The 12566-nt window shown below is 42.2% G+C and overlaps 1 protein-coding gene across 3 annotated transcripts; it reads left to right on the plus strand.

Moving 5' to 3' along the window:
* Positions 1-993: 993 nt before the first annotated feature.
* LOC136541491 (uncharacterized) lies at positions 994-11026 on the plus strand. Of its 3 annotated transcripts, XM_066533400.1 has the most exons (13): positions 994-1135; positions 1305-3734; positions 3943-4060; positions 4140-4231; positions 5180-5418; positions 5756-5842; positions 6585-6684; positions 7334-7547; positions 7681-8870; positions 9727-9791; positions 10386-10435; positions 10552-10623; positions 10749-11026. In XM_066533400.1, the coding sequence occupies exons 2-9, from the start codon at positions 1374-1376 to the stop codon at positions 8844-8846; spliced, it is 4377 nt and encodes a 1458-aa protein (XP_066389497.1). In that variant the 5' UTR covers positions 994-1135; positions 1305-1373; the 3' UTR covers positions 8847-8870; positions 9727-9791; positions 10386-10435; positions 10552-10623; positions 10749-11026. The 3 variants fall into 3 exon arrangements, with proteins under 3 accessions (XP_066389497.1, XP_066389496.1, XP_066389495.1); XM_066533399.1 differs by lacking the exon at positions 10749-11026 and having other exon boundaries at positions 9659-9791; positions 10386-10727; XM_066533398.1 differs by lacking the exon at positions 10749-11026 and having other exon boundaries at positions 10386-10727.
* The last annotated feature ends 1540 nt before the right edge of the window (positions 11027-12566 follow it).

The raw sequence follows: 12566 nt of genomic DNA on the forward strand, positions 1-12566 counted from the left end.
TCCTCTCGTGTGCGTGCGTCCGCAGTGGATGGATCCTCCGGCTCGTCGACTCCCCTGTACAACGCGACTCTAGAGAGACGAGGGCTTCTTGGACCACGAGCCACGCTCGTCGTCTCGCGAAATGACGGGGCGAGCTCGTCTCCTCACAACCGGGGTTCTTTTTGTAAAATATACGACGTACAGACGGGGTGTACAGACGCGCTGTACATGCCCTAACGGTTCCACATCTACATCGACAACACTATCGTACCGAAAAGACGAGTCCAGACGTCATCGTAGACGGCTACGTATCTACACCAACTACACACGCCATTCGACACTAGCGAGGCGCACGACGCACGTCATGTGGTCATCGTAAGATAAATTATAGCTATTAAAGTTTATAGAAAGGGTAAAATGGCTCCGTTCGGCTTACCTTATAATCCGCACCATTCAACTTGTTTTTTCAGTCGGAACAATGTTTTTTCTCTTATAACAATTTAGCCAGAACTGTGTTTTTCAGCTAATTCAGCTAAGTTTCAGCAAGCCGAATGAGACCAATATAAATAGATATGTAACATTCCGCCTTTGTTTTCTTTGAACGTTTGATAGCTTTTTTCCTCCCGTTATAACGTATAGGCCTTTTTGCTAGGAAATAAAGAGATATCATGCGGGAAAAAGAGAAAAAAAAAACTATGAAACGAAGCTAAAAAACCGAGTCCAAAGCTGACATGCAAAACGGCAAAGGGATCCCAACGGCAAAATGACTTGCAACCTGTTCGTTTGGTTGGTTCATATCGTTGCTGGTTCATGAAGAAGTATTGCTGGCTGGTTTGTATGAGAGAAAAATACCGTTTCAGTTGAAATTTACGATCGTTTACGACAAACCCCAGCCAAATGAACAGGCTGTTGCCCTACAGGGCGTTTACTGCAAATATCATCAGTACACGGAAAATTGTCAAATAGCCCCTTCCTCATCTCCCGTTTTAATCCGTAGACCCGCCCCCCCGACGACGAACACGAGAAGCAGCAGGCCAAGCCAATCCCGTCGGCTTCTCGCAGTCCCTCCCCCAAATCCCCCGCGATCCCCGAAACCCTACCCTCCAGCGCCGCAACCCGACCGCTCCGCCGCCTCCGTCGCGCTCCCGCAATCCAGGTGAGCCCCGACTCGTCCCATCGCGCGGAATTCCGACCCGGAAACGGCCTCCCGGGCGGGCGATGGCCGCGCCGTCGCGGATTTTTCTTTCTTTTACCTCGCGTTTTTTTGTTGGGTTCAGGTTTGGATTGGTATTGCTTCGTTTTTTTAATCGTGGTTCTTGATCCAGGGCCGCCCGGCGATGGTTTTGGAGCGGGAGGTTTGAGCTCTTCTGGGGATCGGTTTTGCGAAGCTTTTGATGGGTTCCGACGGAGAAGGCCGCGGCTCGGAGGCCGCGGCGGCGACGAGGCCGCGGAAGCGGCAGCTGGTGATGGAGTCCAGCGACTCCGAGGCCGACGAGTTCTGCATCTCCACGCGGCGGAATGCTAGTGGTGCCGCGTCGGTGGGCAATGCCGGTGCCGGCAGCCAAGGCGGTGGTGATCTGTCGGAGGAGAAACCCGTGACTGCTAGTCCTGAGAAGGTTTCAGGGGTTAAGTCCAGTGATGGAGATGGTTCAGAGAAGAAAACGGGAGTTCAGCTGGAGAACAGTAGTTCGCAGCCTGCTGCCAAGAGGATCAGAGTTGAGACTGTCCATGGTGGTGGCAGTAGATGTAGTGGAGGTGCATCTAAGGGTGGAACTGGTGGAAAAATGCTGCCCCGGGGGCTCCCGACATGGCGGTTTGAGAGGCCAGAGGTAAGGGGAGGGCGTGTTCTGGATGACAAAGGTGGGGTGGGTATGAAGGCAAGCAGCGCCTCAAAAATGAAGGAGCAAGTATCGAGTTTGGGTGACAAGAGGAGGCAGGTGGAGCTGCAGAAACATGAAAGACGGACGCCATTGAAGACCGATCAGGGCAAAGCCATCATTTCTGGCCAACAGGAGGTTTTAAGGTTGCAAGGGAAAAGGGGTGTTTTAAGGATATTGCCAAAGCATGATAAGGTGGCCAGGGATGCTGGTGATGGTAAGATTCTGTCGAGGCAAACTGAGGTGGATGGGGAGACTGGTAATGTTAGGATTCCAACAAAGAGAGGTGTTTTAAAGCTCCTGCCGAAGAACAATGGTGCGGCGATGGAGAGTAATGATTGCAAGCTTCTGTCCAAGAAGGTTAATAAGGTGGATGAGGAAACTGGGGATGACAAGATGCCAATGAAGAACACCAAGGTGATTGATAAGGAAACCAGTGATGGCAAGACTCTTGCAATTACAACTAAGTTGGATGGAGAGTTTGGTGGCCATAAGGTGCCAATGAAGGACTGTACCGTGGACATGGAAACTGTTGCTGAGAAGTTTCAGCACAGGAACAGCAAGGCAGATGGAGAAACGAAAGAGAGATATAAAGGATATGAAGAGAAAAGTGGTGCCCCTGCAGAATTTCGGAAGCAGGATGCAAATGGTGAGAAGAGAGTTGTGGGAAAGCTACTCTCTCCTGTTGCGCTGAGGAAAAGTGATCCAAGCGTAGTGGGAGTTTCTTTGGGCCAGAAAATGAAACAACAAAATTCAAAGCAACAACTGAAGAACTATTCTCTGAGCTTGAAAGATGATAGCACTAAATCAAGTGAACAGAAGAATCTGAAAAAGCGATTGCTTGAGCATAAAGGGTCGTCAGAGAGTTTGTCAAAGAAGGCACAATCGAAAGCTGTTGATCTGCAAGGCACATCTGGCCCTGTGCTCAACAAGCTTAAAATGAAGAAGCCAAGGGGAGGACCGCTTAACACACACAAGCAGGATCTCAGGAACAAGATAAAACGTGTGCTTTTAGATAATGGGTGGAAAATTGACCTAAGGCAGAGGAAAAACAAAGATTATGAAGACTCAGTCTATGTTTCTCCTGCCGGGGTTGGCTATTGGTCAATCACTAAGGCTTATGCAGTTTTCCAAGAACAGTTTCAAAATATGGGCCGCTCATCTAAACTTAATAATACTAAACCAGGTGCTTCAGATGCCATATCGAAGGATGATCTAGCATTGCTAAAAAAGAATATAGTTAAGAGAAGGACTAATAAAGAAATTTGTGGTGCTGAAAAGAAACGTGGGGTTAGCAGAAACAGAAGCAGAAGCTCAAAAGATATCCTTGCTAATAGAGGTTCTAGAAACAAGCATCAAAACAAGGAGGATAGGGTAAAAGATCGGAGATGTGGGCTTCTTGTCCGTGGGAGTACCCATGATACGGAGGATAACATGGATGGCTATATTCCGTATGAATGGAAGCGTACAGTATATTCATGGATGATAGATCTGGGGGTTGTTTCTGAAGACATGCAGGTCAAATACATGAACAAAAATAGAACCAGGGAAATGTTGGCAGGTAAAATTACCAGGGAGGGTATTTTCTGTGGGTGCTGTTCCAAGATTCTCACAGTAGCGAAGTTTGAACTTCATGCTGGTTCAAAAGAGAAGAAGCCCTATGCAAACATCTTTCTGGAAGGTGGTAGGGTATCTTTGTTGCAATGCTTACTTGATGCATGGGAGAAGCACACACGATGTGAAAATAAGGGATTTTACAAGATAGATAAGGGCGAGGATGAACATGATGATACTTGTGCTATTTGTGGGGATGGTGGTGATTTGGTGTGCTGTGATCACTGTGCTTCCACTTTTCATTTGGATTGCTTGGGAATTAAGGTAAGCATACAGATATATATCTGTTGTGTGTGTGTGTGGGGGGGGGGGGGGGGGGATGCACCCCTAGATTGAGCGAGACTTTTGAGATAGCTGCTGGGATGGTATATTAATTTTAATTTGTTTCATTTTCTTATATATCTAGAATGTCTATTCTGTTTTTGGATGCTTTTATGTTTATTTAATTTATTTATGCCAATTGCCTCTGCAGCTCCCCTCTGGCGATTGGTATTGTCGCAGCTGTTTATGTAGGTTCTGTGGTTTTCCCCAAGAAAAGCCATCATCTTCTCCTGAGCTATTACTTTCTTGTTTGCAATGTTCAAGGAAATGTAAGACTTTCTACTCTGTGCATCCTTCTCTCTCTGTGCATCTGTACATTTCCTTACACAATAATTTTGCACTTCGCAGATCACCAAACTTGTTCATCTGGAACCGGGACAGACTCTGATTGTACCATACCTGGTACCTCTGATTGCTTTTGCAGTCCAGGATGTAGAAAGGTACAGAGTTTTTGCTTCAGTATTTTAGAGTTTATTGGGTAGCATACTATACCATATATTATAATGTTCATCCTGGATGATGATGCTTGATGCTTCTGAGCAGCATGGCTGACCTGAATCATATCCCTCAGGGGTTCTATTAAAGGACATTACCAATAAATCTCCAGCAAATTTGCAGCTGAAGCAACATGTGAAAAGTATTTACCATGTTAATACAATTTACCTTAGCATTCAATTAGCCCATGAAATTTCACATTTCCTTACACATCTCAGTTAATCATGGTCAACTGTCTTTAGAAATGTATTGTATCTGCTGTTTTTTTACCTTGTCCAACACCGGTTGAGATGGTTTGGACATGTCCAACGGAGACCTCTAGAGGCACCGGTGCGTAGTAGAATCCTAAGCCAGGATAGTAACGTGAAGAGAGGCAGAGGAAGACCGAAGTTGACTTGGGTAGAGGCAATAAAAGGAGACTTGAAAGGATGGAATATACCCAAAGACTTAGTCTTAGATAGTGTTAGACTGCTATATTATGGGCTGTAGCTTGGGCTATTACCATTACTGTATGGGCTGTTACGCCCTGGGCTTGGGGCTGAGTGCGCCTGTAGGCGCCCCTTGGGGTTTTATGGTAGATGATCTTGGTTTCGGCAAGGATCACCGTTGATTGGGTGTTTCTATAAACCCTTGACAATCCTTGCCTATATATATTGTACTCATTTGGTACCTCCATAATCAATCTACCAAGTTTTCCCGAGCCATCTCTTCTTTTAGATAGGAGTGCTTGGAAAACAGCTATTCACGTGCCTGAACCTTGATTGCTTCTGCTGGGTTTCAACTCTAGCCTACCCCAACTTGTTTGGGACTTAAAGGCTTTGTTGTTGTTGTATATGTATGTTCTTTTTATAAACATGGACACTAAGGCTGTTCTATTCGTTGAAATAACACAGATTTATAAACGACTAAACAAGCTTCTTGGGATAAAGAATCATATGGAGGCTGGATTTTCGTGGAGTCTGGCTCGCTGTTTTCCTAATGATCAGGCCGTGCCCCCAAAAAATAAAGAAAAAATGGCACAATGCAACTCCAAGATAGCCCTCGCTTTCACAGTTCTGGATGAGTGCTTTCAGCCACACATTGACGAGAGAAGTGGAATTAATATGATTCACAATGTTGCATATAATTGTAGGTATGTATGCCTTCGTGCTCTTGATTCATTGTGGTTACACCTCCATAAAAGATCAAGATGAATGATTTTCCTGAACTAGCTGCAATTGCAATGGACCAACAACTCTTTGGATCTAGGAACTTTGTTTCCTTACCCTTCACTTTTCTTTTGAGTCTGCAAGAGCATGTCTAGGAATTTGGAAGTACCTAGGGAGCTAGCTGTAACATTTCTAGAGCTGTCATTTCTGTCTTTGTATTCTTTGGACTCTACTTGATTGTTCATCACACAAATTTTCTTGAATTATTTTTCAAAATCTCAATATAATCACTTACTGAAATTCTATTAAACAATATTGCAGTTCTGATTTCAGTCGTTTAGACTTCAGTGGTTTCTATGCATTTATCCTGGAACGGGGTGATGAAGTAATATCTGCGGCATCTGTAAGGTACATTTGTATGTTCATATGTTGTTATATTTTGTTATACTAATTTCAGATTCACTCCTTGGTTGCAAGGAATTTCAGTGTTTGTTGGAAACTACTTGCTTCCTTGTTATGGACAAGGGCTAAGTGGGCAATGAAACAAATACTGTAACAGGGTTTGACACGAGTTTCTATAAAACCTTGCAAGTCCTTTGGTACTGTGAGCGCGTGGGCCCCTGGGCCGGCTCCACTTGCCATAACATGTAGATATGTGAATTATAGATGCAAATGTAGAATATAGTGTCTTTTTTTATCGGAAGGCAAAAGTTACGCGCATCCCAAGCCCCGAACCTGGCTAAATTGTTTTCCCTAATACTATTAAGCTTCTGCGTCAAAATGTCAGCCATCCCCATCTCCTGTTCTGATTATTCAAATCAAATTTTGCATGCAACATGTGTATACTGAAAATATGTGCTGAGGGTGCACTTTAGATGATACTTTGAGTCTCGCATGTTTACCATTTCACCATCAAGGTGTCCTGAAAGTAATTTGTATATACGTATAAGCATTAATCAACTGTTGTTTTTTGAAAACTTGAACTTTGTCATGATATTTGTTCCTTATTCATACCCCAAACAACTTCTACGTGTGACGTATAATGTGAAACCTACAAACTTGCCCCTCTTTTCTTGTTCTTGTTGTGAATTTATGAATTCTAACTTAGTTTCATTTCTAAAATGCTTCACTTTTTCCCTGCATGAATCAGGATTCATGGAACTGATTTAGCGGAAATGCCATTCATAGGCACAAGAGGCATGTATAGGCACCAAGGGATGTTGCGTCGACTACTGAATGGAATTGAATCGGTAATTTACTTTCCCTTCCCAGCTGTGCATTCGTGAGTACTAGAGCTTGCAGTCACTTGCTGTCAACTGTCATTTCTCCTTGTTCATACTTCACATGTCTTGCTTCTTGTGTCCTTTAAAGATATTTCTGCCTTGTTCTGTTCCAGACTACCAGTTTACCTTCACATAGGCTGGTGATGTTAACAGATTGGTTAATACAACTGTATAATTAGTCCTAGTTGGCAGAATTGTCTTACTCATGTGCTGGTATCAACATGTCTCTTAGTCTTTCTTCAAAAGATTTGAGATTGTTAGATTTATCATCTCTACCCTAGTATGATTGCAGAATTGACTGGCATATTTTGAACCTGGTTTTGTGCTATAACACAGCGTATTGCAATGTACATATGTAGATATGTATTCTGATTTGTCAAATGGTATCCATTCTATTGTATGCTTTGTGAGGCTAAGGAGATTTTGTATATAGCCTGTGGCAGTTTTCTACTTTCATTTTTTTTACTTGTTGATGTTCAGATTCAGAAGAGCAGAGCACGAACCTACTTGTAATCAGATCAATTTTTTTGTTTGTGTGTACACCCATGTTTGCATTCCTGTTTTCAGAACTTCTGACATGTTTTTGCCTTTTTGGGGTTAATTTATTATTTTGTAGGCCCTTTGTTCCCTCAATGTTCAGAAACTAGTAGTATCTGCTGTGACTGAAATGGAGAATACTTGGACAACTGTTTTTGGTTTTAAGCCTGTTCAACCTTCCAAGAAACAAAGAATCAAGTCGTTAAATCTCTTGATTATGAATGGGACTGGTCTACTAGAGAAGAGGTTGCTGCCAACACAAACAGTTGATGGACAGGTCACTACCAAGACAGGTCTAAATACTAAACTGTTCCAAGAAAAGTTTTCTCTTTGTTCAGATATTGTGATGCTGTAGCTTTTTTTCTTCCTTTTTGATCTGGTAATGCCGTAGTCCCATATCTGAGCAATTCTTATTTGTTATTGCAGCTAATGCTGTTGGATCTGATAAGATGGATGCTAAAATGCTCAGTGAAGCAAGTGGATCTGTGACACCCATTCATGTTTCTAGTGAACTTGATGCCTCTGACAATCTTGAAATTAAGCGTCATGAGAGTCCTCATCCTTTAGGAAACTCTGCAGACTTGACATTGGACCAGTCTCCTGCTGCAGAAGAAAATGAAGCTAAATTAACTATAGAAAGGACATCCCCGGTATCCATAGGTGATGGTAAGACAGTTAAGTTGCATACACTTCCAGGAGCTAATTGTGGAGTCAACATGCAGTGCATGGCTGAAGCAGAAAACATTCAAGAAGAGAAATACAAAGAAACCAATGGGAGATCGATTGCTGAAAATACTATCTCGGAACAGAAGTGTGAAGATAAATCTAATTCCAGTCATTCAAATTCACTTGCTACTCCGGTGACTGTGGATCAATGTTCTTGTTTATCTAATGAGATTGGGAAAGGTGAAAACCGTTTATCTAGTGAACTTTCTGTTGGAGCTGCTCCCATAACAGGCAAAACTGAATCTAATTTGACATCTGCCCATTGTGCTAATCAAGAGGATGAGAAAGCTTACGCAGCTCCTGTGGACACTAAAATACCTTTAGTCATTATGGATGAAAAGGCTGATAAGCGTGAGTTTAAAACTATGGTTGTAGGGTATAGTCAAATCTCAATGGAAGCTAAAAGCTTGGAAGATAGAACTACTATTGTAAATGGAACCTCAATGGATGCCTATAGAGATAAAGGTACTAATGAAGATCACAGTGCTTCTGCAGTTGACAGTGGAGTATCTGTGAAGTTATATGTTCAGCAAGTGGAGATTATTGAGGACAGAACTGGCTCACTTTTACCAGATTTGAAACACTCTTCTAGTTGTGAAGATATGTTGGTGACCTTGACTGAGTCAAAGTCACTTAAAAAGGATATGGTTGAAATGGATGATGCAACTATTAAGGTAGGAATGACTGGTGAGAGTTTCAATGAAGCAGGAATAAAAGCTCCCGTGCTCAACATTTCAGATGTTGGTGAAAATGTGGTTAAGCCTACTCAAACTTGTGGGGAGGGTCAACTTCATGGAGAGGATGTCATATACAGTAATAACAGCATGGAAGATGACCTAGCTTCTAGAGAACCTGTTAATGCATGACCATTCTATTTTCTACTATAAAAGGTATTGTTCTAGAGATTACAAAATATTTTATCATTCAGCTTATAAGTTTAAGAAAATTGTTCCTTACATTTGCACTTTCCATCATCACTGAGAAACTGAGAATACTTTCGGGTACGTGTTTTGTGGTACTTATGGATGCATATATGGTAGCTGTAGACAGGTATTATTAGTACATACCAACTTGTTGTATCGTTAATGACTTGAGTTCATATATTGGTCACCAGTAGATTTACCCTAGATGTTTAAGTTGTGGCAGCAACTTGTGAAGGCATGCCTCTGATGTAGTTATATAACTCTGTGTCTCTGTCTATGAATTGCTGTAGTTATAGTTAAGTTTTGTCTGAAATCAGGCACGAGTCATGAAAATATCAGTTCACAGTTATGATCAAGCATCTGTAGAAATCGCCAAACCGGACAATCCTTATCAGAGCTTCTAAATCTCAGTTTTATTTTGGAAAAAAAAACTGGAAAAAGTTTCAGGCAATATTTTGAGCAGATGCATGTGCTTGATTTGAGCAAATTTTCACATGAATTCATAGGCGCCAGGTCCATACACAGATATGCATCTTTTCTAGTTGCTTTTGATTCTAGGAGTTCTTTAACCAGTGTAGTAAATTTTTTTCTAGAATACACAGGAGGGCTGCGTATCATTGCATTAAGATAGGGAAAAGGAAGGCTCAAATAGCCAATACAAAACTCACCACACCACACACACCTCGGGATTTTTTACTGTTACACGCGCCTGTTCAAAACGACCAGTGTAGTAAATCAACTCCCTCGTTTGATAGGAACTGTTTTGGTGGACATCAAGGATAGTTGGTAGTGGGTACTCATTGGTAACATTTATGGATAACAGTGCTGCCTGGATGGTCTAAAGGAGAGATTGTTGGGCTGGCGACTGGCGTGGATGAATTTTTGTTGGTAAGAAAATTCTTCATCACAAATATGCTTGGTCATGTTATGAATCTTATGTATGCTTTTGAAGACATGCAAATCATTAATCGCATGTAGCATGCACACATTGCAAATATCAGCATCTGTTATAAGTTGTGGTTCAGATGTCCATCTATGACTATGAGCTTGAGCCATCTTTTTAAAACCAAAGAAATAATGTGTGAACAAAGTTTGTAACAACTTCTGCCTCTCATTTGCATTGAGTCAGAAACTTGTTGGAACTGCTCCCTGTTGACACTTGTGATCTCCTTAGGCATTACAAGTCCACTTTACTAATGCTTATTCTAGTTTTCATTCGTCCTTCTCATGGTCAAGAACATCTGAAGCTCTGGGAAGTAGCGTGACTTGTCCATCCTGGTCCTTTCTTTAGATCACTCTGTGCTAGCTGATGAGCAACTGTTAAATAACCATTGCTAATTGTTACTTTAGATGGGAAACAAAATTAGGTTGATGCCGCTGTCTGTTTAAATTTCTTAAATCATGTCAAATCCTTTGGCATTCAATTGCTTGTTCCTCACAATCTTTTAACTAAAAGGTCTTGTTTTTTATTTGTATTGACAGTGTGCGAGACACTGCTTGGAGCTGGGATGGTCCGTGAGAAGCATGGCACAGTTGGTTCTTAAGCTTTCCTGACTTTTGGTTCTTCTATACTGAGGCTGTAGATCATGAAACTTTCCTGACTTGTTCTTCTATACGACCCACAATCTGGGTCAACATTTTGTTGTAGATATACATGTGTGGAAGTTTTCTGTTGTCCTCCTGGTTGACCCAAACTCCGTGTTAAGAATTGGTACCCATGGTATGCATGTGTAATTTTGTTCCATGTACAGAAATTAGAGAAGAAAAGAAAAGCCATGTGTTGGCGGTTATAAGTTGTCGCTTGTTTGTCTGTGTAGCACTATGAAATTCCTTTCGTGATTGCAGGGCTGCAACCACGATTGTTCTGCTGCTTTACATGTAACGATAGTTCCCAGTGGGCGGTTAGTGGTTACTAGTAGCACATACCAACCTGTCTGTTTTCTGTTTGATGGAAATGGAAGTGCAAAATCGCCTCTACATGTTTGCAGCGTGATTCGTGTGACAGACACTGCAGAGGATCAGCCGAAGGGTGATGGATGTAACCGAAGGAATGATGGATGTAGCTGTAAATGTTTCTATCTGAATGGAGTTGATGCGCCCTTGTTGCCACATTTTGACTTTTCGAGCAGTCTGATCCTGCAATGTACCCATTTTATCTCTTAGGTTACTCTATTGGTTATAACTTATAACATACAGTTATTATTAGATGTCATGCTAGGCCCTGTTCGTTTCGCTGAAATTTGGCTTATGCTGATTTGTTATGAGAGCAAAACAGTGTTTGTTCGTTAAAAAGGACTGTCAGATCTGTTTGGATTCGAACTGTTTGGATTCTAGGGCTTTGTAGTTTTGGCACGAAATGCAACAATTTAGCATCCATTTTAACAGTTTGGAACCACATTCATAGAAGCAACATACAAAATAATTAATTACTATGACAGCATTGTATATAGTAACATGATATCATGCATTGTAGATGTTTTTCCCCTAATAATTCAATACTCTTCTTGGATGGGTCTGGTGCAAGCGGTAGAGTCTTACCGTATGTGATCGGAAGGTTCCGGGTTTGAGTCGCGGTCTCCTCGCATTGCACAGGCGAGGATAAGGTTTGTCACTGACATCCTTCCCCAGACCCCGCACAGAGCGGGAGCTCTCTGCACTGGATACGCCCTTTAATTCAATACTCTTCTTATGATGTGTTAGCATTGGATATTGGAGCATGATACCATGGATTGGGATTAGCCTTACATAAAACAAAGCCCTACTACAAAGTTTTATCTTGCACCGCAACATTTCATGCTATCATTTTTGTTCTGGCCATCCAATGTTAAGCAGCCATCTCAAATCTTAGAGGTTTCGTAGGAATTTTACAGGAATCAGTTCAATTTTACATGAAAAACACATGAACAGGAAATATTTTCCGCGTTCCAAATAGACCCTTATTTCGAGGCAACAGAACAGGCCCTACAGGCATCAAGCTGGAAAGTGCTGTCATGAGTATGATGCAGCGCTTCTCTATTTCCCATGTCTTGTATCAGCTCCGTAGATCCCTACCAGCGAACCCCATGTGTGTTTGGGTGGAGACGTTCCAAGCTCATGTAGGCCACTAAAATTCAGCACGGGGGCAATGGTTTTTGTTTGCCTTATTTCTGGACGGCCAGCGTTCTTGGAGACGCCGCGGAAATTGGCCTCCTCCAATCGGGTCCTTCAAATTCATGCTGCGTTAATTTATTTCTTTTTATTACTTGATGGATTAACATCTTGTGTGCTCTAATTTTCTTTGCAGAAAATTTCCCACCACCCACGATACAGAGATATAGCAAATTACTTGCATTCACATCTCCAACTACTATAAAATCTGAAATCTCAAATGTACGAAATTATTCTACTCCCCATCAAACTCATGACAACATGGGGGGATTTATGCTTCTATTTTTTTCCCAAATCCCATGACAACATGGGGGGATTTACCCCTTTTTTTTAATAATTAACAATCCCAACAATAAGCAAGGGGCGAGGGTAGAGTCTTACCACCTGTGACCAGAAGGTCCCGGGTTCGAGTCGTGATTTCCTCGCATTGCACAGCGTGAGGGTAAGACTTGCCACTGACACCCTTCTCCAGGTCCCGCATAGAGCGGGAGCTCTCTGCACTGGGTACGTCCAATT

Source organism: Miscanthus floridulus, chromosome 3 (assembly GCF_019320115.1).
Source record: "Miscanthus floridulus cultivar M001 chromosome 3, ASM1932011v1, whole genome shotgun sequence".
In the NCBI taxonomy this organism is placed as follows: domain Eukaryota; kingdom Viridiplantae; phylum Streptophyta; class Magnoliopsida; order Poales; family Poaceae; genus Miscanthus; species Miscanthus floridulus.

Bases quoted from the DNA above. Each gene is read 5' to 3' on its own strand.
- LOC136541491 (XM_066533400.1), top strand. From the start codon at position 1,374: ATGGGTTCCGACGGAGAAGGCCGCGGCTCGGAGGCCGCGGCGGCGACG. The intron at 5,419-5,755 runs GTATGTATGCCT...ACAATATTGCAG, and splicing joins AATGTTGCATATAATTGTAG to TTCTGATTTCAGTCGTTTAG. The intron at 5,843-6,584 runs GTACATTTGTAT...TGCATGAATCAG, and splicing joins ATATCTGCGGCATCTGTAAG to GATTCATGGAACTGATTTAG.